Genomic DNA, 24,718 nt, shown 5'->3' on the forward strand with positions numbered 1-24,718 from the left:
TCCTGTATCTGGCAGTAACCTCTATCTTATTAAACAAACCCTGAACTTTGAAAAATTATGTTTTATCTACTTCTGTGTTTCTAGAGTTAATCCAGATTAACGTTAACATCAACGTGCTGCTGGATTCAATCACATCTGTGCTGAACTGCAGCGATTTTGCCTAAAGACTTCTAGGTCTGAAAGGCCTGCCCAAAAATTCCAAAGAAGTCCTCTGCATGCGAAAGAGATCACCCGAAGAGCTGGAACGGCTATTTTATTTATCAGTGTATCTGAGAAAAAAACCCAATCCCACCTACAGCATTCCCTTCCTTCCCTGAAGCCACAGTTCGAGAGAGAAAATTTTCTTGTGGGTACATATATAAATAATCCTCAAACAGAACAAGCAGAGAATTTACAACTTTCTTAGAAAGCACAAAACACCAGGCCACAGGGCAGTGGAAGCCAAGGTGTGTGGCTGGCCACCCCTTCCTGATGATTGCGTTCTGTAAGCGATTAGTCTAAGGCTGGTGGCGGCGTGCGACATTTCAGCGTCACAGAGACTGCTGCCTCTTCTCCAGGCACTTCTCAATATCATCCAACACCTGGACAGCTGCTTTTGGAATACGAGTCCCCGGACCAAACACATTGGTCACGCCGGCTTCGTACAGGAAGTCGTAATCCTGTTTGGAAAGAAATTGAAGAGACGCAGTTAATAGTGCAACAGCAAACTGGTGACTGATTTGTAACTGGTGTATGCTGGGCCTGAGAAAGCATAGGCAACCAGGGTCAGAGAGAGGCAGCACAGCATCAAGGGAAATTGGAAAAATCTGGCAGTTAGGAGGTAAGAAAGAAATTAAAAAAAAGTCCATGGGAAAGGTTTTATTTCTTTAGAATCAGACTAATGTCAGATCCTTGGAAAATACGTTCAGAAGTCCACTGGATGTGACCCTGAATAACCTAATCTAAACTTGATCTAACTTCTAATCTTGAAAATACTGCTTTAAACAAGGGCTTGGACCAGATCACTGCCAGTGATCTCTTGCCATCTAAGTTACTCTAATTTTATGATTGTCCTGAAATTTCAAAAAGACCTGGCAAGTGGTTATGCAGTCTCTCTTACTTCTATACAGGATATACTATACCTTTTCCAACCACAGGCTAGCAGAGACTGGACAGAACACAATTTGTATCTTCAAAAAATACTACGAGTTTTGTTTGTTCACTTTAAAAGTCTGTCATTCCTCAACACTTACCTAATTGGCTAGAAAAGGAAGAAGTCTGGGAAAAGGGAGTTACCTAAAGGTAACAGAGCCAGGCACACTGTGGATGAACTAAGGAAACTTTAAAGACAAAAGGGCAGATCTGACTGCAAGGGAATTCAACAAACTGTCCCACAGTTTAGGAGAAACAGTCAAGCAGGGGGAGTGAGAGGCAACACTGAGGCCTGATGACAGGGAACATCGGGCTAAATGGGGATTGACAGATGTAGCCTATAGGTGTTGGGACCTGCCTCGTGTCTTAGTCACTAGCTGTGTCTCTTCCAAATTATTATTTGAAGTCACAAAGTCTCTGTGGAGCTAGCCTTTACCAGGAATATGCAAGGTACTGGTAATTGGAAACAACAGAGCATAAAGAACACCTCCCTTGAGGCTATTCTTTTCACAAAACAACTTAATATTCCATCCAAGAAACACAGCAAGTTAAACCAGAACAGGGTGCAGAGCAAATCAGATCAGTGAGCCCTGACAGCACTCTGCGACCATCCTGTGCTGACCCTGGTGACAGTACAAGTAGCCTCCAGCGCTGTAAATCACCTCTGACATCAGCAGAACACAGGAAACAGCTAAAAACCAGCACAGACAGAAACACAGCAGTCTCCTAGCCTTGATGGAAACGATGTTGACCCGTACCTGAGGTGGGATGACACCTCCACATATGACAAGGATGTCTGGCCGGTCAAGGGTGTTGAGTTCTTTGATGAGTTCAGGCACAAGAGTTTTGTGACCTGCTGCAAGCGTGCTCACACCAACGCAGTGCACATCCGCGTCGACCGCCTGCTGGGCCACCTCTTGAGGTGTCTATAGGGAAAAGAGGATTATGTGACAAGTAACAGCCCCAGCCTGGCTGCTCAACGAGCATTAGAGGGGAAAAGCGGTGCCTTTGGAATATCCTGGGCACGGCTCAATCCGTCATACCTGGAAGAGGGGACCTATGTCCACGTCAAAGCCAATGTCTGCAAATCCCGTCGCAATAACTTTGGCTCCTCTGTCATGGCCGTCTTGACCCATCTTTGCCACAAGTATACGCGGCCTGCGCCCCTCACGGTCCGTGAACTGGTTAACTCTGATTGAAAACACACAGTGTTATCACCGTGAGGCACTGAGATGCGCTAGAAGTTTTTCCACAAATAAAAAAAAGCACTAGCTGCAACTGTGGCATAATTTCTGTACATCAAATAACAAGATCTTCTAGAGTCTATGTAGTCTGCATGCTATGTTAGTATTCATGCTTTATGATTACTAACTGATTCCTTGTATTTACCAGACTCAACAATAAAAAGTTCCTTTTTAAAGAAAACCGCTCCACTACTTTTCTGCTTTGTAACGGACAAAGTACTGAATACTCCGAGGGTTTCATGAGCTGAATTACAACTAACTAAAACACCGTCTTTAGGTCTTAAGAAAAATTATGATGAATTATTTCAAAAGTACTTGCACGGCAAACAGGCTACAGAGGTGGGTCCTGGACATCACGCTGTGCCTCATCATTCCACTGGGCACAAGTCTGTCCAGAAAAGGATGACCGTATCCCCCGTTCTGAGCACTCGTTGCAGTGCCTCCCTTCTGGTTAGTGGCAGTTCCTAGTTCTGTTGTATTAAAGTGACTGCGTAACCACAGCCTCACCTATTAATCTTCCATCTTACCACCTTATCCACGTACCACCAGGATCTCTCTTGAAGTGGGACACTAAGATTACTGCATCTCAGAAATAAAAACTGGCTTTTTTTTTTTTTTTTTTAAATATTATACTGTTCTGAGCACTCTGTTAATGCTGGGAGTTGCATGGATTTGGTGTGCCTTTCACTGCATGAATCCAGTGGCTTAGTTTGGGGAAAAGAATGACTCCAGATAAAGTGTTTATCAGCACAGATTGGAACAGCCTCAGGAGACGATTCCAGGACACGAATACGTATCATGCAAATAATAACAAAAAGGAACTTGGACAGCTTAAAAAGGAATTACGTCAAGACAACCTGAAGCAGCAGATTGACAAAGCTTCTGCTCAAGGATGTACAGGAGCTGGGCCTGCCGTCTCTGTTCCTAAGGACTGCCGAGAGTATCAATGAAGTAGGCATCCGAATTGGTTTATGGTACCTTTAAATCCTTTTCTCTGTATCGTTTTCTAGTTACATACTCTTGTTTTCTTACTGCCCCACCCACAGGCTCCCTCCCAACAAGGACAGCTCTAGCTGCTCCAAGGCTGCCAGGCTGAGACCACCTGCGTCACTACAGCTCTCAGCTCAAGCGCAGGGCAAGTGTGAAATGACGCTTTTGAAGGCCCACGCCAAGGCGACACGTAGTAAATCCAGTTTCGTTACCGTGTTTACGAAGTGGCACATATGACCTTGGACATAAAGGCAGGTATGTAAAAAGGAATCAGTTCAGTTTCACGTAAATGCACAATTACAAACACTTAAACTTAAAAATAAATATTAAAAAAAAAAACAACGGTGACATCCCCCAGCACAACCACTTTCAAGTCAGGCTAAACATCACCATTCTGAAGCCATCAAGTAACTCCTTTCAAGAGAGTCTGTAACTCTTTCATGTGTCAGCCCCAACACAGCAGGGAGCATTGATTCATATTACGTCACCACCCACTACAGGAATTCAGTCTCTTCACCCAAGAGGACAGCAGCAAAGGCAGAAGCTGGCAAAAGGCACGGAGAGGCAACCGTTTTCACACATACTACCACCTTCTGAGGTTTTCTCCCTCGTGATATGAGTAAGTAACACCCAGAGGCTGGAAGCTGCATGTGGATATCCAGAGAGATTTTAGCCTTACAGTTCCAGAAACAGTAAGGGTGAAGTTGCAGGGACAACTTCTGGGCAGATCAAAGCTAGGTTTTGTAAATATGAATTGCTGGAAATATTTTAGAGACTACTATTACAGAGTCCTCAAAAGAAGCAATCCAACGTATGGGGATTTCAGGCAATGTTTCTCAGCTTCTTAATCCTAGGGCCGCATAGTCGATTTGAACCAAGTCCTCAAAACCTAACATCACCTCAGTGGTTTTTGTTTGCAAGCAAATATACGTTCAATTAAGTTTTGACCATCCTTTTATTGCACTTGATTCTTCTCATTCTGCTTACCGGCTTACAGGCATGAGAGTGCCTATGCAGGTCGTTGTGCCTATGCAGGTTGTTGTTTTGTCCTGGGGATGTCATTCAGATTTGTGAAACGCTTTTTTAGGGCGCCGTGAGTAGCACATGTATCTCATGGATTAAATGTGAGGCCGTGTTTGGCTTCCTGGGAAGCAGTTCTCACCTATGGATGGCGTGAAGAATTTCATCACTCTCTCCAAACTCCTGGCGATAAGCTCCGCTCACCATTCGGTCACTGGCTTTATGCTCCCCAAACACCTTCTTCATTGCATCAGTTATTTCTCCGACAGTGCACCTAAGACACAAACACCAACTATTAATACTACCAGGAGGCTTACACGAGGACAGAATACAGAAATCACGGGCAGTGGCACAACGATTTGCCTTGCTGCAGGACCAATTCATTTACACTCACGTCCCCTTTGGTGCTACAGCTCTGAACATCTGACTCACCCCGCTGCCATCCACTAAAAGAACATGCAAGAGAATTTTTAAGAAAATACCGTTTCGCTGACGTGAGAAGTGACTTTACAAGTGACAAGGCAATGGGGACCACTGCACAGCAAAATATTTCAGGAAGTTGTATCAAATTTTCTCAACTGGGAATTTTTTGGGCTCCAACTGCAAGATCTTGCATTTGGACTCGTACTAAAATTCAAATTATAAATCAAGAGGAAAAAAAGGGAAGAACACGCAGGAAAGACTGCAGCCTAACTTTTTAACTGGAATTTGTTTGCCTTTCCCTTGATGTTTATATTTTAGTGTTTATTCTTCTTTTCCTCTGCTCCTGACATAGCTCCTGTATCCACTGAGATGCAGAAGAATCTGGAAAATCCATTTACATGCAAGTTACAAGCTGTTTGCTACTGGAGACACTGTGCCTGTTCAAAATAATACACATTTTACTGCTGTAGCACAAGTGCTAGATGCAAACCAGGCTGTGCTGCTGTCTTGTACAAACATCAGAAATTACAGCGTTTGTCCCAAAGCATTTAAAATTCTCAGGCTGAATGGATCCCACCTTTCAGCATAAAATCTATAATGCAGGCTGTACCAAAAACCCCAATGCTCTGCTCTAATTACAGCTGAGCCCACAACCAAATACTTGATGAAAGGAACCCACTTAGAAGGGAAAAACAACTCCTATATGGAGGAAGGGCAGTTCAGCTAGTGGCTCCATCACAGCGAGCTTCTTACTTCTGGTGTGTAGTTCACTGGGATCCGGTACTGTGTAATGATTTTGAAGGTACGCTACTGAGCTCTTGATGAAATCTTTCAGCAAAAATATTTTTATGAAAATATTTCAGTTCATTCTTGAATAGGAAAAGACTAAAGAATTTGTGTATATTAAGAAATAAATACAACTTGCTGCAAGCTTTGTCAAAGAAAGAAAAATACTACTCTTATAAAACACTTCAAAAGTGACCTTACAAATACAAAGGCCAAACCCCATCCATTCAGCTACTGCTAAGCATATTTCAAACCCCTGGAATTCACATTTTCACCAGTCATAATTGCATTTCAGTGTAAGCTACTCAGGCAAAATTAGGTTAAGCATCCTCTAAAGCTTTTATATAAAATGCTCGAAGGATGTTTGGACAAGAAACAACTTCTTGTCCACATACTTTCAGAAGGGGGTGGCCAAATGAATTGTACTCAGCTTCCCTTCTGCTGTTTGCAGTTTCAGTAGTTATTATCTGAGCCCTACCTGATGCACTCTGCCATGCATCTGATGTAACAGAAGATGGGTTTCTGCTGTATTAATTGAGTCCTTCAGAGAATTTCAGAGATATATTTTACTTCCTGTGACCCCCCCAGCTAATTTGCTCTTTTGCTAGCTCATGTTTTTTACACTCAGAAACTCAACCGTAAACAGTAACTATGCTAATGTAAAATGGCAGAAGTCCTATCTTGAGCATATAGACAAGATCTGTATGATGTATACGCCTGAAGCCGGCCTCTTATCCCTAGGCATCTCCTTTCACAGTTAGCCTGCTTTCTCTAGAAGCATTACGCTGGAACACACATTTTTAACTCACATTATTGACACAGTTTTGGCCATTTTTTGTCACACCACATGCCCCTCCCCCCTCCAGCTTTCTGGAATTACATTTTTTAAGTTCTCTGCTTTCATGCATTTTCTTCCTCAGCACACTAAGGACTTCTTATCTGGATTTATGAGGATCACCGTCTAGAAAAGCAGGTAACGCAAAGTAATAGCAAATTTATAGTAATCTGTACGGATTATGTGTGAATGTGACTTAGCCTTGATACTGTCTTTGAATTTATTTATTAACAGTAATTTAAAAAGCACGAGTTATAAAGCAATCTGTCCACAGCTGCATCAGGACCCACTGACACCGCTATGCAATGGGCTTCAGTGTTACAGCGCCTGCAGGATCCCAGGAGGCTTGGCAAGCACTGCCTGGGTCACAGCAGTTCTCAGACTTTACTCACGGATATAACCAGGTTTTGTTTTTCAGGACACCTAAATGAACTCACTGATATTACTGCTACCTGATATTACTAACAAAAAGCTGAAAAGTAATCTGCAGAAGTGCCAGATTAAGTGGCTTCCCCAGGTTAAAAAGCAAGTTTGCAGCAGACTTAAAGTATCTCTGCATATCAACTCCCTCCCAGAGTGCCAGACATCACAGATTGCAGCCTGATGCAGATACATCCCATGCATAAACATGGACGACTTACTCCTGTGTAAACACTGGCAGTTTGGTGAAGGCTCACAGTGGCCTAACGTGTGTCTTTTCTCCTAGAGAAAACTGTAAGCTTAGATAAATCCTTCTCTTCCTTCTCCTTTGCAGGAGCAGCACCTGAGTATAACTTCAGTATTAAATCAAAGCACAGCACGTGTAGATGCAGTTGTGGTGTGCTCCTCTGTTCTTCCTATGTAAAAGCCTGAATGAAAGTTTCATGTAACAAGTGGAAAATAAATGGTTTGGACTATCAGTTCTTATTGAAGTACAATCTGGGATGAAGTTTTTTTGTGCGCTACACAAAGAAATGAAACGCGTTTCTTTCTTCTGTAAACACTGCTTCTGAAATCCCTTTAGAGTATCTTGAAAATTCTGCCTCAAGTCTCTGCAACCCTTTAAATCTAAAGTTCCTAAGGAATCCCTAATAGGAATTTTGCTTTTAAACTGCTCATAAATGCTTTCCTACTATTTACCAATAAACATGTCTTTTAAATCTCTGCGTAGTCCTTAGTCCTGCTGCATCGGTGGGTGCCATCTATGCACCCACGTTGGAATAGCTCTGTCTGGAGCCAGGACTACAGCTTCATTTCTTAACAGGAGAGGAAATCCATACTTTTCATGACAGTTACACTTTTCTTTAATCAGCTAGCCATAACATTGGACCCCTCCCATTTCTGTTTATCTTTGCAGCAAAATTTGGTTCTGGAGACAAAAAGTTTTCATCTCACTATTAGAAACTTGAGCAGTGTAAGCAACAATTCTTATCATTCACTTACAGTTTTCAGTGCATGCTGATAAAAAACTACTAGACAATTACACAGAATTGACGGAACAGAAGTCACTTTGCCTTTATTGTATAAACCTCTATTTCCTTCACAAGATTGTCGTTCACATGTGCCTTGTGCGGAACCGCATGTTTTGGCAGCACCCTTTGTTTTGATGAATAACAGGTATTTTATAACCTACTCTGATTTCAAGTAAACTTAAAATTTTGAAGTGGCGATCAAAAGATAGCTATATTCTCTGGTTTGTGTTTTATTAGCCTAGAGCACTTACGTGTCTTGTGGCAAGGACAGCACATTCGTACGTAAACTGTAGCCTGCACCCTGTGAACTTCTGCACGGCTCAGAATTACTGTTGGCTGCTCTATCAGAGCCCTCGACTGTCCAGAGATTCCCTGAGCTTCCTCAAAAGCTGGGTATTTCCACATAAGAGGAGCTTGGCTCTTCGCTAAGCTTCTGGGCAATTCAGCAAGGTCCGTGGGATAAAATCAAACCACAACTGCGATGGACAAGAGAGGATATCGTTCAATCCAGTGTGTCCTACCAGGCACAGGATCTATCCCCCTTAGCAGTTTGTGCTGTGACTCTCTCCCAGTGGTTCACAACTAGCTGTGGAGGCTGTGCTGCACAAATAGGAATTTGAAGAAGGAAAGTCAACGACCATAAAGTGCCTGTTAGGACTGTGACCTTCTGTCTGTTCAGTCTCACACTGCTCTCGCTGCCTCTCTGCATTTCACCAGTCACGAGCGGTAGCACGGTGTCATCAGGTGACAAAGCACCGCGAGGACAGGCTGGGCAGACAAAGAAGCAGCACGACATGCTACATCGCACTTCATGCCTGCCTTTTCCAGCACCGCCAGCTGGCACAGCAGGAACTGCAAGCCGGGAGAGGGACAGAAGAACAGCCCCGCAGATGAAGGAGACGAGAAGGAGCTCAGCACAGTCTGTCTCCCAGCCCTACCTCCCTACACCCATTCTCCTGCACCGTGGCTTCTCAGGAGAAGCGAGGCACAGAACGGAGGCAGTGCTGCTCCCATTCCCTACCACCTTTGGCCTGCCTTAGTGCTTTGGTTACAGTACTCCAATTACTTTTCTACTTGTGTTTGTCAGGACTGACATCTCCATGGAGTCTTTTCCATAGTCCAATGCTGAAAATTCTGCGCTAATCCTTTTATTTCAATTGAATTACATTACTTGCCTTTAGGATCAAACTCCACCATTCTCCATTCGGTGGGAGACAGGCATCTGTCACTAACATGCTGGTGATACTGGCCTACTTGTCTACTACTTCTGAAGGATTAACGGGCTCATTTGAATATCCTTTCCCATGTTGCCCCTAACAGAAGGGCTCCCCCTAAATGTTCACAGAGCTCACAATCCTCCTTCAAACACTTTACCAGATGCCACGACAACTTCTTTCTGAGGTCACGTCCCATATATAGTTTCGGGGCAGAGGTTAAGTTTCGTGTTTGCAACTCACAAGGTGGATCTGCAGTCCATTAGGGCTTTTACAAGTAATACAAATGAGGTCACCCAGGCCAGTTAACTAGCAGTTAAGTGGTCAGTTTTGGTACAGAAGACATGAAACCCTGGTAAATCTACACTTGTTCAAAGACAGGTGTAGACATGCCGCTGGCAGAGTTGTGACAAGCTCTGTGGGAGAAAATGTATTCAAAATATGGCTGTTAGGTGTTCAAGGAAAGGGAATGAAGGAATTTGAGACATCATAGTAAAAACAGGACAGTGCCTCAATAAGGAATGAATTTGGTTTCCTCATTTCTGTGGCATTTAGTTGATTAAGGAACAGACAGATGTGACCCTAGAGATTGATGCTTACTTTGAAGCAGGAAAAAAAACAGCCTTAAAAGCACCTTAGGTGAAAAAAGTAAATGTTCCTCTGGACTCTAAAGCATGCCTCACTGCTCTGCTCAAGAGCAGCTTTTACATCTTTGCCTGGCTAAGTAAACTTATTTCTCTTTCGACCAAAAAATGTTTTCACACCAATCTGTGGTGCAAGGAAGGATGAAGCAACAGACCATGATAAGATTGTGAATATCCATTTTCACATCTCAGACACTTCTTAAGCTCCCTGACCTATGAAACAGCAGGGTGACAGAGAAACCCAGTTACATCCTGAGACTGGTAAGAGTATGAGTTGTAAACAACACAATGTGTATGACCAACATCATTTCATATCAGAGTCTTTGTATCCATATTCTTTGCGAGAAATTAAAGCACAGCCTTAAGACACTGTAAAATGTAATGGTCTATCTTATGCCAAACTTCAGACATCTTTTACTTCCACCTTGGAAGAAAAACCTAAAACATCTCAAGACACCAACCTCACTCACACCATATCCAACAACAGCTGAAAGATGAGAATGAACCAGTGATTTTTAGACAGCAGCTGGATATTCGCCCCCACCCCCATACCTTGAACGTGCTGCTTCCACCGCAAGCTCTAGTAAGTTGCCTTCCCCAGTGGCCGCACACTGTGTCAGAGCAGCGAGACATCGCTGGGCTGCTGCTTGATCTCTACTAGCCTTCACCTAAAGTGGAGGACAAAAACGTTAAGTTAAAACAAACTGGAAGGTGAACTGGGAAGTCGAGTGTGTAAGACTTTCTCATTTCAAATAATTCTGGAGACATGCAATTGTCAATATATGCTATATATGCCAAAAAGATTGGAAGTAAAAAGCTGCCTCGGACCTTAAAACATGTGTAAAAGTCCATTAAATAACTCTAAAGCTATTTTATCTACATTTCTACTAATTATGAAAGTGGATGTTGATTACTGGTTCCCTAATGCTGTCCTTTAATAGCCCTTGGTGAGCTGCACCAAACAGTCTGAGCGATTAAGTAACACTACATACCTTCAGAGCAAAAACATTGCTGTTTTCTACCTTGTTTTCAGAAAATGTAAAGTTCTCAAAGGTTAGACATATTCATAAGACTATCTCAAATACAATGATTAAAACCAAATGAACGTATCAAAACCGGTTTTGTTTGGATTCTAAAACTGCATTTCTTGGGATTTTCCATCAGCCTTCACTGAAGTTGAACAGAAATCCAGCTTCTCCGCTAAAGACTACAGTGGTTTCTCAGAAATTTGAGAGTCAAGTTTCCGGAAGGCCACCTTTCCCCACTGTTACTCAAGTTCTATCTGCAATTACAAGAACTTCCATTTTTAAGAAGGTTGTTCCCACCTTATTAATCTTCTCGATCTGCTTGCTACGGACTGAAGTATTATCAATAGCCAGAACTTCAACTGTCTCCTCTTTTTCTAGCTGATGCTTGTTTACTCCAACAATTACTTCAGACCCTATTTCCAGTGGAAACACCAGAAACTCAGAATACATTTGCAAATTACTGTGGAAAGACACAACATTAACAGGACAAGAAAATGTCGAGCAATATAATGCAGCACTTTATAACTACATACATTTCAAATATTTAAAAATTGTTCTTATAGGAAGGACTTAAGACTGTATTTTCCATATTTTATGATGAGAGATGATTACACGCATCAACATTCAAGTCAGTGAACACTGGGCCAGAAAAGAGATTTGATATAGAACAAAATTTATCTTAGCAACTGATTCAGTAATGACTCACTAATATACATCAGCTATTTTTCTCTTTTTCAGGTTACATGACTGAATCTTACAGAATTAAGCAGAAGTGCTGGGATCCTGTGCTGCTTTGCATTTACTTTTCTGATTTACCAGATAAAGACGAAAGTGAAATTACTACCTAAAACTACTGTGAATAAAAATTAATTTATCATGTTATAAAACTGTATTTTAGCTTGCAGCCAGCGTGGGCCATTTTTATTTGCAGTGCCTGATAACATTACTGCACTCTTCAAAGCAATATGAAGTAATTTACCTTGGGAGAGAAAAGACAGAACTTTATTGATTATTCTTTATTGGTCTTAATTAAAGACCTGCTTCAAATTTATCTTCCAAATACAAAAGTTTATACGACTTCTTTCCTGTTTGAGTTATCCCTAGTTTTTCTTACTGGACTGCTGCTGGAATGCACACTACAAAAAGCAGAACAGAGCTATAAGCACACATGTATACACATCTCCACATATCCTTAATACGTGTGCCTATGTATATACATATGTATCTATATCACAAACAAAGAGCTGCATCATCCTCTAGTCTGAGAGGACTGCCTTTTTTCTGGTCTTTAGGAAAAACGGGCTGTTCTCAAGCAAAACCAGGAATTTGGTCAGATCATTCCCTATCGCCATCTGCTGGCAGTCATGCCTTTAAATTCAGGAATGGGAGTTTAAGGGTACTATGAGAAATTAAGAGAAATTAAGGCCCAAAATATTCCTTTAAAACAGCCTTTCTAATGCTTTGCTTAATCTAGTCTTAAATACGTCAAGGAAGACTGTTTTCTTACTGGTACTGCATTTCACACATATTGCTATCTCTTTCCAGAAGCTTTCACTGACGTGACTGTTACCATTTTATCACTCACGATTTGCTACTCCTAAACTAAGAAGGAAAAAAAAAAAAAAAAGAAAATGTATGTAATAAATCTTCATACAAAGGTATTCTATTGGCAGTTTTCCCTTCTTTCATCTCCCTGCTCCCTACCAGAGTCAATCCTGGCTTGTCTTCGGGCTGCACACTCTTCGATACGAAGTTTGGGAATCCCCTCAGCCACAGCTTTGGCCATTCCACCCATTTCTTCTACCTCCTCAACAAGCTGAGAAATGAAGAGGATTGAGAAAATGAGTAGTAGCAAGGTTGACAAAAGGAGCTTTGCGCTTGTACTACCATCCAAATTTTTATTATACCTATATATATAGTCCTGTGCCCTAAAAGTGCGTTTCCTATCTCTGTGTCTCTGGTTTTGGTATAAATTAAGACATCTCAAACAAAAAAGTATTTTTATTGCCAAAACTCCACGAATTCAATAACAGAGCATGGCATATAGTTCAATCAGTAACATCCATGGATGAATGAAAAGGATTAACATTTAAGACCTTGACTCTGCACTGACTTCTGCCTGCCAGCCAGCCTTTATGCACACACGTACACAAATACCGATAAATACACACGTACACACATACTAATGAACTGAAAAAACCCAGGGACAGTTCTCTGACCCTGAAGACAAGTGGCATGGCATGGGTCAGCTCTCACACAGCAGAAGCCTATTCAGCTCCAAAACAGAATCACAGAACGGTTTGGGTCAGAAGAGACCTTAAAGACCATCTAGTTCCAACGCCCCTGCTATGGCCAGGGACACCTCCCACTAGACCAGGTTGCTCCCAGCCCCATCCAGCCTGGCCTTGAACACTGCCAGGGAGGGGGCAGCCACAGCTTCTCTGGGCAACCTGGGCCAGTGTCTCACCACCCTCCCAGTGAAGAATTTCTTCCTAATATCTAATCTAAATCTATGCCCTTTTGGTTTGAAACCGTTACCCCTCATTCCATCTCTACCTTCCCTGTTAGACTTCAGCATGTTGACCTCACCACACAGCTTAGTGTCATCAGCAAACTTGCTGAGGCTGCACTCGATACCACTGTCCACACCGCTGACAAAGATGTTAAAGAGCACTGGTCCCAATACCGACCCCTGAGGAACTCCACTCACCACTGGTCTCCACTCAGACATCGAGCTGTTGACCGTGACTCTTTGGGTGCAACCATCCAGCCAATTCCTGATCCACAGAGTGGTCCAGACATCAAATCCATGTCTCTCTAGTTTAGAGAAAAGGATGTCATGCGGGACAGTGTCAAATGCTTTGCACAAATCCAGGTAGATGACATCAGTTGCTCTTCCCTTACCCTCCAATGCTGTAACCCTGTTGCAGAAGGCCAACAAATGTCAGGCACGACTTGCCCTTAGTGAAGCCACGTTGGCTGTCACCTATCACCTCCTTATTTTCCATGTGCCTTAGCATAGTGTCCAGGACGATGTTCTCCATGACCTTGCCAGGCACAGAGGTGAGACTGACTGGTCTGTAGTTCCCTGGGTCTTCCTTTTTTTTCCTTCTTAAAAACAGGCGTTGTGTTTCCCCTTTTCCAGTCATCGGGAACTTCACTGGACTGCCACGACTTCTCAAATATGATGGACAGCGGCTTAGACACTTCATTCGCCAGTTCTCTCAGGACTTGTAGTTTCACCTCATCAGGTCCCATGGACTTGTGCACCTTCAGGTTCCTCAGATGGTCTTGAACCTGATCCTCTCCTTCCTCTTCTACAGCGGGCAGTTCTTCATTCTGCCAGCCCCTGCCTTGGCCTTCTGCAACCTGGGAAGTGTGGCTGGAGCACTTGCCGGTGAAGACTGAGGCAGAAAAGTTGTTGAGTACCTCAGCCTTCTCCATATCCCAGGTAACCAGGTCTCCCGTTTCCTTCCAGAGAGGGCCCACATGGTGACCACATTCAAACTGCCTACTGAAAATGGCCATCAGTCCATGCCTGGCACTGGCTAGAAGCACCCTACTTGACAAGGAACTAAAAAACACACTTCAGACAATGTGCTAACAATGTCTGTACGGTCCCAGGCTTGTGTTTGGGCCTGTATTAGCTTATTAATCTGGGGCTTTGCATAAGAGGAATAAATTGCTGAACAGGAGAATCACTGGGTTTAGCTCTAGGCTAGACGTGTAGGCACATATCTTTATTCAGGATCGCCACCACTACTCCTGCGTAGTACTTTTCACATGCAAGTAATGACTGGCAGCTAAAAACATTATTAAAAAAAACCATTCCGCTCCAACAGAAAAATTTCTCCTAAATTCTGCGTAATACGCAACTATGGCCAGACAATCGTCTGCCTACATGCCTGGCTATGAAACTTTGCTTTCATTAACCCCTAGTTTTAAAGTCTCAAGCGTATCACCACAGGCATGAGTAGGCATGTGCCTAAGTAGGTTGGTTTGATATTTGAAAAGACATGGCAATCAGGTAAAGTCCCCGGTGACTGGGAAAAGGGAAACATTGCACCCATTTTTAAAAGAGCTAGAAAGGAGGATCCTGGGAACTACTGACCTGTCAGCCTCCCCTCTGTGCCTGGGAAGATCATGGAGCAGATCTCCTAGAAGCTATGCTAAGGCACATGGAGGACAGGAAGGTGATTCGAGACAGCCAGTATGGCTTCACCAAGGGCAAGTGCTGCCTGACCAACCTGGTGGCCTCCTATGATGGAGTGACTACATCAGTGGGCAAGGGAAGAGCTATGGATGTCATCTGGCTGGACTTCTGTAAGGCCTTTGACATGATTCCCCACAACATCCTTCTCTCTAAATTGGAGAGATATGGATTTGATGGGTGGGCTGTTTGGTGGATGATGAACTGGTTGGATGGTCACGTCCAGAGGGTAGTGGTCAACGGCTCAAAGTCCAGATGGAGATCAGTGACAAGTGGTGACCCTCAGGAGTCCATATTGGGCCAGTACTCTTTAATACCCTCATCAATGACATAGTGGAATTGAGTGCACCCTCAGCAAGCTTGCAGATGACTCCAAGCTGTGTGGTACGGTTGACACACTGGAGGGACAGGATGCCATCCAGAGGGCCTTGGACAAGCTTGAGAAGCGGGCCTGTGTGAATGTCATGAGGTTCAACAAGGCCAAGTGCAAGGTCCTGCACCCGGGCTGGGGCAACTCCCGGTATCAATACAGGCTGGGGGCTGAAGGGATAAAGAGCAGCCCTGTGGGGAAGGACTTGGGGGTGCGGGTGGATAAAAAGCTGTGCATGATCCAGCAACGTGCACTCGCAGCCCAGAAAGCCAACCATCCAAAGCACCGTGGCCAGCAGGTTGAGAGAGGTGATTCTCCCCCTCTACTCTGCTCTAGGGAGATCCCACCTGCAGTGCTGCGTCCAGCTCTGGAGCCCAAGCTCACGCAGGTCCAGAGGACAGACACAAAAATGATGGGGCTGGAGCACCTCCCCTGTGAGGACAGGCTGAGAGTTGGGGTTGTTCAGCCTGGAGAAGAGAAGGCTCTGGGGACACCTTATAGCGGCCTTCCAGTGCTGAAAGGGGGCTTATAAAAAAGAGGGAGACAGACTTTTTAGCAGGGTCTGTTGCAGTAAGACAAGGGGTAATGGTTCTAAACTAAAAGAGGGGAGATTGAGACTAGACATAAGGAAGAAATTTTTTATGATGAGGGTGGAGAAACACTGGCACAGGCTGCCCAGAGAGGTGGTAGAAGCCCCATCCCTGGAAACATTCCAGGTCAGGTTGGACAGGGCTCTGAGCAACCTGATCGAGCTGAAGATGTCCCTGCTCACTGCAGGGGGATTGGACTAGAGGACCTCTAAAGTCCCTTCCAACCCAAACTATTCTACGATTCTATGATTCTATGACTGTTTCTTCTGTTGAACTCTTTTTTTTCTTACGCAAAAAACAGAGATCCCGGCAAATTGGGAGTCTTCAGCGCGCAAGGGACTGGGCTTGATTATTTGTTGCACACTGGGATATTTCCCTTTTGAATGTAGTCTACTGGAAGGCTGAAGTCTCTCCTTCTGTAAATATACACTATGTTTTTGTAGAGTTTATTTACAAAGAAATCACTAAAGGGTAAGTGTAAAATAATTCTCTCTTTAGAAGTTACCAACTTATCAAATAGTGCCTTAAGGGACATTTCTCAAAACTGCTATACCTATGATTTTCCCACAAACCACAAAAGGTTATGCAAACTGACCTTCAAAGCAGCTTCATAGACATCGTTGGTGAGGCACTCCATGAGGTAAGATCCCCCCCAGGGGTCCGCCACTTTAGGAATACCTGACTCCTCTTGAATGATGATCTGCGTGTTCCGAGCAATGCGAGCACTCTTCACGGTAGGCAAACCCAAGGCTTCATCGTAGGAATTTGTATGCAAAGACTGTGTACCCCCAAAGACTGCAGCCATCGCTTCAATCGTAGTACGGATCACGTTGTTGAAGGGATCCTGGAAGGAAAAGGACAACTCGGAAGCTCAACGGTTCTGCCATGGGGCTGAGGCAGATTGGTCACACACATACTACTGCAGTGAAGTGCAGGAAAGATTCCCCACTGAATCACTGTAATCATAACAAAAGCTGAAAATAGAAACTGGTCAATAATAAGCACCCATTCAAACTGATACATTACTTATCAGTATCAATATGGACGAAAAGATTAATCTATAAAGCAGGCAAGAATTATCAACGTATGAGTAAACTGGTCACGATAATAAAGCAAAGCTTAACTTGTATTTAGAGGTGTTTCAAAGAACTTAACAAATCCAAGCTGGAGAGGATGGAACAAGTAGTCCCGATGCCCTCCATCCTCAGATTCCAGATTTCTCGGAGCAGTGCAGAGCACATCTGTCAAACAGGTTACCAGTCAACACTTGTTTTGGAACTAACTGGGCTTAACATTTTCAGTAATGACAGCACTACATGAAGGTAGGAGTTATAGTTGAAATTTGCTGGTGTTATAAAACGGAAAGATATTTATGGGAGAACTGGGCTATTAACCAAAACAAATGGATAATCTGGAGTGGAAGGTACAGAAACAGAGTCAGTATTACAGAATATAAACTCAGCCTTTAGGTCAAAATTTTACCTGCTTTTTTCAGACACCTAGAAAGTTGAATCGTATATATGTGCCTTCACAGTCAAAGAGCTGTTATCATGATCTCTAGGAGGTGACTCATGTTCTGAGATGAAGAATCACACACTGCAGCTGCCTGTCTTATTTAATGTGATTACTGAGGGAACTAACAGAAGTACTAACAGTGGCTCAGATTGCATACTTAATTCTTGACATGCTTAGATGGGATGAAATGTATCCAAAATAATTAAGAGCCCCAATGTAATAGGACCATGAAGAAGCTAAAACGAACATAAGATCTGTGAATTACACTATCTTCCATAAAGAAATGTAATTAATATCACTATTTTACAAGGACACAGTAATTCTACCTACACTGGATTCTATTTCTGGTTCAAGTATTCCATTTAAAGAATTACAGAAAACTGTGATTTGGATGAGCAAGAATGTACAATCTAATTTACAAGTGGACACCTATCTAAAGGCAGGCCAAAGGAAGATATATTTCCCCTCTGAAACCTATAAGGAGTAAACACTGGGCACTGAAGAGCTGTATTAAGACAAACAACAATGTTTAGACGGGAAAAAAGGGTGATGATCTGGCCAGAAATATATTTACCCTGGACACTAGAAGATGGTTGAACATATTTTTGGTAAAAAAAAAATAATATTTTTGCACTCATACAATACTTTTAATTGGAGGAGCCACAAAGGCCATAGTTCAGAAAATTCCATTGTTTCAGTTTTACTGCGTTTCTGTAATGTAAGCAAACATTACCTTCGCTTTGAAAAAAAGAATGAAACCAGGTACAGAAGCGAAATAACAATGTTTGCAATCGCACCCTAAAAATAACTCCCATCGCATGACTTTGATCGAGAAGCAGGGCTTGGACTAAGAGCAGGAACCCGGCTCTGACCTCACCTGGGAAACTATATCCAGCCCAACAATTTATTGTCTTGTTGTGATGCAACTCAACAGCAAGAGCAGACAGTGCACACCCAGTTTCAAAAGAGCAGATGAGCTGTAACCGTTACAAGTTAGGCACTGAGACTCTGCCTATCACCCTACTGGAATCCCTTCGTGAATACAGTCTCAAGTCTTCAGTTTCTGCCCTTTTAACTAAGCGTTCCAGGGCAGCCCAGAATACTGAGGGATTTCATAGACCAGCATTTTGGGAAGCAGTGGTGCTGGCACCCAACAAGATGTAAGCAAAAAGATGCACCCACTGCTAGTAAGTAAGACAGGCTGTCTCCTCCAGAAAGCTTTAGGAGTAAAACCAGCAGCCCCCTTTAAGACAGACACCATGAGAACATACATAAATGAGGAAGTTGATGACAGTCCAATTTCTAACCTGCTCAGTGAGTGACCAGCCCGAAGTCTGACAATGAGCTCTCAGCAGAAGAGATTTGGGATCCTTGGGCTGAAACATTTTCTCTATCAAGTGAGCCCACAGCCGCCTCCCAGCTCTCATCTTAGCTATTTCCATATAGAAGTTCATGCCAATTCCCCAGAAAAAGGAGAGCCTGTAATAAGAGCACATGAACAGGATAAAACATTAAACCATTCTAATAACTCTGTTTCAGTAAAGGAGAAGTCCTACAGCAAGGTCTCTGATTAATTCACTTTTAGATACAACCCAGACATAAGATGATGGGAATGTTCCCGGATACTGATGCCAGGTGTAACGGAATGATACGCATTTATGCCAATAAACTGACTTAGCCCCCAAACAAAGTGACTGCAGGCACACTGCCAGTGACAATGGCCACTGGAACTGCTAAACTGTCCCCAGAGACTGTTTTGGGGAAGGCCTAGGTCAAGCAGTGTTCCAGGAAGTCACTAATACAGACAGTGACACACTAGTGCCAGGGAATGCTCCAGTACACAATCTGCTAGTGTAGTTATGCTCCCAACTTACAATGAGAAGGCATTACATATTATAACCATGCTTTCACCCTTTTCCTGATGATTTTAATCCAAATCAAGTATCAGTTCAATACTGGATAGCATATCAGGGAACAGACTGACTGATCCACTTTTTCCTACTTACAGCTTCTATGATTTATAAACGTAAACATGCATCGTTAAAGCCAGTAGAACTCATTATACTAAAGATGCACTTTTTTAACAGTGAATTAGCTGCTGAAACAATCTGCCAATACAGATTCTCCATCACTAGAAAGTCTGAAAATATCTTTTTCCGTATCTTTTTCTACACGATTCACTTTGATTTTCCACAGATCTTAGGAACAGGTTAATTCAGCTGACTCCTGTACTTTGGATGTGCAACAAGCTACGTGAACCACGCCTTTAGTTTCTTAGACTCACTGTACAATTAGGGAATCTGTAAATCAACTAGATCACTGAAACTGTGATTCTGCTTCATTTGGCAGTAACTATACAAAGATATAATATTCTGCTTAAGATTAAATTTTATTTTTAGGAAATTTGCAACTGTAAATTGAACTACCTGAACTTTCCCTTGTTAAGCAATTTCCCCATATATTTCAAAATAGTACTAAAGAAAAAAAAATTCACTAGCACTACGACACAGAAGAACCGCAAGAGCTCTCGTGGCATTCTGCTGCCCTAAAACTACAACTGTATTAAGATATAACAGCTCAGAGATCCTCTTTCTGACCCAGAGACCAAGTGGAACAACAGACCTGGACAACGCTCGGGCTTGTGCATGAGCTTTGTCCAGTTTATTAGCGCAGATGTCATCTGTTGGACCAGATACATTTTCCTACTGCTGAAACTGTGTAACCAAACCAAACCAAAACCTGTCTGCAATGTGAGCATCACCAATATCGCCTGAGTGTGCAAAACCACTGAATTTGATATCAAACTCTACAGGTTTTACCAAAAGTGAGTTTATACTTGCAAATCTCTTTAGTTCACCTTGGTGCAAATTCATCAATGGTAAGGCCAGCTTTAAGTCCAGTCCTGCAGTACTCCAAGCCATCTGCTACAGTATAAGCTAATTCCAGAATGGTGTCAGCTCCTGCCTCTTGCATATGGTACCCGCTGATTGAAATGGAATTAAATTTTGGCATATGCTGGAAAAATAAAAGACAACAGGGTACAACAGCAGAAAGGGGTAGCAGATAATTTTTCTACCAACATTCACAAATAATCCATTCTTTGTAGACTGTGAATACAACCCACCTCTCTTAAGTGGTGTTTGCAGACGTTTACTGCACATGCTTTCACCTTTTTGCACTATTCATTGTGCTTAAGCTACCACTGATCAGGGTAAGCATGTTCCTCAGTTACAGGCTGTGTGCCACCTCTCCCAATGAAAATGCAACTAAGCAAGCAACTCGTAGTACTGAACTTCCAGTCTTCAGTTCAGGACTTCATTCTTTCATTACCTCCTTCTCACATTTAATTTTGCAGAAGCCCTTCAAGATTTCTTACCTCTTCACTCCTGCTTACAGCTGCATAATTTTTAACTACGGGGCTTCTTACTTCCTATGCAGAGAACAGCCTGTCTGTTCCTCATCTCCAAGCTTCCTGCCTTCCTTTCAGGCTCAGGCTCATCTTAATCTGACTTTGATTTGGACCGACTTAAAAATCTTAACATTTATGCCATCAGTGATTTGGGATTTTACCTTCTCCTCCCGGCCCTTTCCACTACCACATCATTCTTCACTATGACAGGTCTTCCTGTCTTCTGCTTTGTTCTCCAAAGTGCCTCATAAATAGTTAACCAGATGTAATAACAGAAGTAAATACATTTAAACAATGGATACCTTTGAGGTGTACTGGAAGATGTCAGCAATAATCCGCATCGATGGTTCTGGGGGGAAAATGTACGTATTTCGGACCATGAACTCCTTCAAGATGTCATTTTGGATTGTCCCTGTCAGCTTGGCCTGAGGCACTCCCTGTTCTTCTCCAGTTACAATGAATGTTGCCAGCACGGGAATGACTGCCCCGTTCATTGTCATAGACACTGACATTTTCTCTAAAGGAATTCCATCAAAAAGGATTTTGGTGTCTTCCACTGTATCAATGGCAACTCCAGCCATTCCAACGTCGCCTCGCACTCGTGGATTGTCTGAATCATAACCACGGTGGGTGGCCAAATCAAAAGCAACAGATAATCCCTGCTGGCCAGCTAAATGAAAAAGAAAAAAGAAAAAAAAAAAACAACAGAGAGAGATTCAGAAGCGTTGAACAGACTTGCATTAGAACTGGATCTAAATTTAGTAATTTTATTTCACGTGATCCAGGCTTGGATGAGACACTAATTTGTGATGTTAAACACTGTTGCCTTCCCAAACTTGTCCTAGGTCTTCTAGTCTTAAACTTTAAACGAAAAAGCTTTTAATTGAGGAAAAAAAAAATTGTAGTCCTAGCTCAGCCACACAATCAGCTTACCGTGCTTAACAAACTGCTGAGTAACAGCTTAGCCACAAGTTATAAATGTGCAGAGACAGACAGCATCAGGGCTTATACACAGAATTTCTACTTAGCTTAGCCGGACACAAACGTGTGACAAACTGTGACACATCACCTTGTCTTCATCACAAATTAAACACACAGATTGTTCCCCTGGCTCTAGTGACATATGCTGTTTATTCGCAAAGCTAAGCGATGCGTTACTAAACCTGCAGTAGGAGAGAATGATTCGTGTAAAGCAGTGAACGGGGCAGTTAGAGCTCTCGGCAGACTTGTTGCTGCAACCTGAAAGCGGTACCCGAAACTCTGCTACCCCCAGGCGTTCACCCTCTGACCAGCACTGCTCTTCCTGAAGTAACTGCATCGACTGCGCTCGCAGAGCAACTTCTCAGCATCAGCAGAGCTCGTCAGACACCAGCGATCGCCTTTGATCTAAAAAGCGAGGTGTCAGCTTGGAAGCACAATGGCAAAGTTTAAATTTCTGCCTAGTTTCAAGGAATAGAAATTTCAGCCATATGAGAACTAATAATTAATTCTTTTTCAGCATTCCTCTAATTAATTTAATTGAATTTTTAAAAATGTTTTACAAATAACGGGGTCAGATTCAGCATCTATGCTAAATGCTTCAATATTAACACAATCATTAACACAACATGATCAAATTACAGTATCACAATGTCAAAACTCAAATAAAGATGAAAAGTTTCAGGCAGCAAAATCTTGAGTACCTGAGCGGTGCTACCAGCTCCTTCCGCAACAACGTTCAGCCGTAAGGCAGAGAACACTCAGAACAATCTTTCTATTGAAAACTTTGTTTGCAAATCTCTAATACCCTGTATTTATGATTTCTTAATTTACTGAGTTTTCTAAATGGAAAGAATCAAGAAGACTCACACGGACACTGCAGCAGCTAATACTGCTTCATATTAGCTAACGGTGACATCGCAAGAGGTAAAAATCCCCAAACAACTCCTCCCCGCCACCCTAAACAGTTATATTTTGAGTAGGAGGGATTGTCAAGTGGGAAATAAAAGAGTCACAGATGTATTACTCAGAAGACAACTTTCAGTGTTCTGTTGTTTCGGCTGGTAAGGCTACAATTAGCTTCAAACAGAATCGCACAGAATGTGAGGGGTTGGAAGGGACCTCGAAAGATCTAGTCCAACCCCCCTGCCAGAGCAGGACCAACTGCTAAGATGTGTGGCTAGTGGAAAACTAATGCCTCAGTCTGTTAAGAACAACCTTTTAGTGGCGGCTTTACCATGTCTAACTCAATAGTGTATCACGATGATGCTCCAGCTATTAGCTAAACAAATCACTGCAAAGCACAAAACTCCACAGAGGGAAAACTGCTCTCAAACAAGGACGACACCAATACTTTTGGGAAGCTGGCTTTACTAATAAACCATGACTGACACTATTCACATGTATTTAGGAGTTCTTTAAAATTTGTCATATGAGATGGAAACCCAAAATGTCAGGATACACTAACATCAGAAGTTTAGCTAAGTGACAAAGTTCAACATTTTTTTCCACTACAATCTTTTCCCATGGTCACAAAATGTAAATAAAGTGCTCCATGATCTCTGCTGGTTGGACCCTGGGATGCAGCCAAATTATGTCTCTCTTAAGCATGAAGGCAGAATAACTAAAAATAGCAATTAACCATTCATTTTTCCATCTCGATAGCAAAATTACAGTTTCAGAAACGATCCAGTTTCCAGTAATAAAGAAATACAGTGCCACTGGGAAGACCCTGTCAGAAACAAAAGCTCATGAGGCAGAACAATCACATTGGCCGTGTAATTCACCATATGAACGTTCCCCACTGCTTTCAAGGGAATGCTGCTTCCCAAATCCGCTGTCCTACCTTTAATGTTGTCCTTGTAGAACTTATTGCTCTCCTCCACCGTACTGAAGCCGGCATACTGGCGGATAGTCCACGGCCTGTACGTGTACATGGTTGGGTAGGGTCCTCGAGTGAAGGGTTTCACCCCCGGCAGCTCCTCAGGGAGGTCCTTTGTGTCCCTTTTGGAGTACAAGGGCTTGATGTCGATCCCCTCTGGGGTGTGCCAAATCAAATCCTTTGGATTCTTGCCTTTCAGCTGCTTCTCAGCCAGGGCAGCCCACTCGGGGTGCAGCGGCTGCCTGTGCAGCCGCCGCCGCACGAGGCGGCACGGTGGAGGCTGCGCCAGGCATGTGCAGCGGCGCGGCTGCAGGCGCAGGAGAGCACCCTGGGCTCTCAGCATCTCTGTCCCACTGGTGGGCGAGTACGGGGTCAGCTGGAGAAAATAAACCCACATATTTTGCATTATCATATAAATCTGACATGGGAGAAATGCGCATGGAGAGCTCAAGCAGTTTGCTAAAGGCAAAAGAATTACTCAGGAAAAAATTAAGTGCATTTATTCACTTACTCATAGATAGACACTCCCTCCCCTTGCCTTTCAACCACAAAATGCATAAAACAGAGTTCAGGAAGAATCCTACACTTTCCTCCAGCTAAGGAAAACATTCCTACAACTCATCTACATCCACATATGAAATGTGTAACTTATTTCAGTCTCTAAGCAGCATCATCATTAATCAGTCACCGAAAAGTCAGTGTCAGACATGAAGACAGCATGCCTAGCTACCTTCTCACCTTCCCATCTCTCTCTCTCATCCACAAATTCCTTAATGTCGAAGAGAGTCTCTCAGCATCAAAGAGACACCCTGAAGGAAGTGGACCATCAGAAAATTGCTGACATATCACACCCTTTGGAAAGGGTGGCTTGGGCTGGATGAAAGCTAGAGCTATACTAAGAAAGAAAGGAGCAAAACTATGCAGTATGCAAGAACACAGGGATAACACAAGTTGCAGCAAAGCTCGTCTCACCATGCACGAGACTGAGATAGTGGATA

The 24,718-nt window shown here is 43.0% G+C and overlaps 1 protein-coding gene across 1 annotated transcript; it reads right to left on the reverse strand.

Moving 5' to 3' along the window:
* Positions 1-227: 227 nt before the first annotated feature.
* MMUT (methylmalonyl-CoA mutase) lies at positions 228-24,063 on the reverse strand. The gene is made up of 12 exons (XM_086461664.1): positions 23,685-24,063; positions 21,163-21,530; positions 20,309-20,466; positions 18,759-18,930; positions 16,532-16,780; positions 12,471-12,582; positions 11,064-11,179; positions 10,291-10,406; positions 4,528-4,659; positions 2,175-2,322; positions 1,890-2,057; positions 228-659 (listed from the first exon to the last, which is right to left on the reverse strand). The coding sequence occupies exons 1-12, from the start codon at positions 24,061-24,063 to the stop codon at positions 531-533; spliced, it is 2,247 nt and encodes a 748-aa protein (XP_086317790.1). The 3' UTR covers positions 228-530.
* Positions 24,064-24,718: the final 655 nt, after the last annotated feature.

This window comes from Leptosomus discolor, chromosome 2 (genome assembly GCF_034619465.1).
Source record: "Leptosomus discolor isolate bLepDis1 chromosome 2, bLepDis1.hap2, whole genome shotgun sequence".
In the NCBI taxonomy this organism is placed as follows: Eukaryota; Metazoa; Chordata; class Aves; order Leptosomiformes; family Leptosomidae; genus Leptosomus; species Leptosomus discolor.

Bases quoted from the DNA above. Each gene is read 5' to 3' on its own strand.
- MMUT (XM_086461664.1), bottom strand. From the start codon at position 24,063: ATGCTGAGAGCCCAGGGTGCTCTCCTGCGCCTGCAGCCGCGCCGCTGC. The intron at 10,407-11,063 runs GTGGGAACAACC...CCTCCACTTTAG, and splicing joins AGATCGAGAAGATTAATAAG to GTGAAGGCTAGTAGAGATCA. The intron at 660-1,889 runs GTACGGGTCAAC...CTTTCCAAACAG, and splicing joins GAGGTGTCATCCCACCTCAG to GATTACGACTTCCTGTACGA.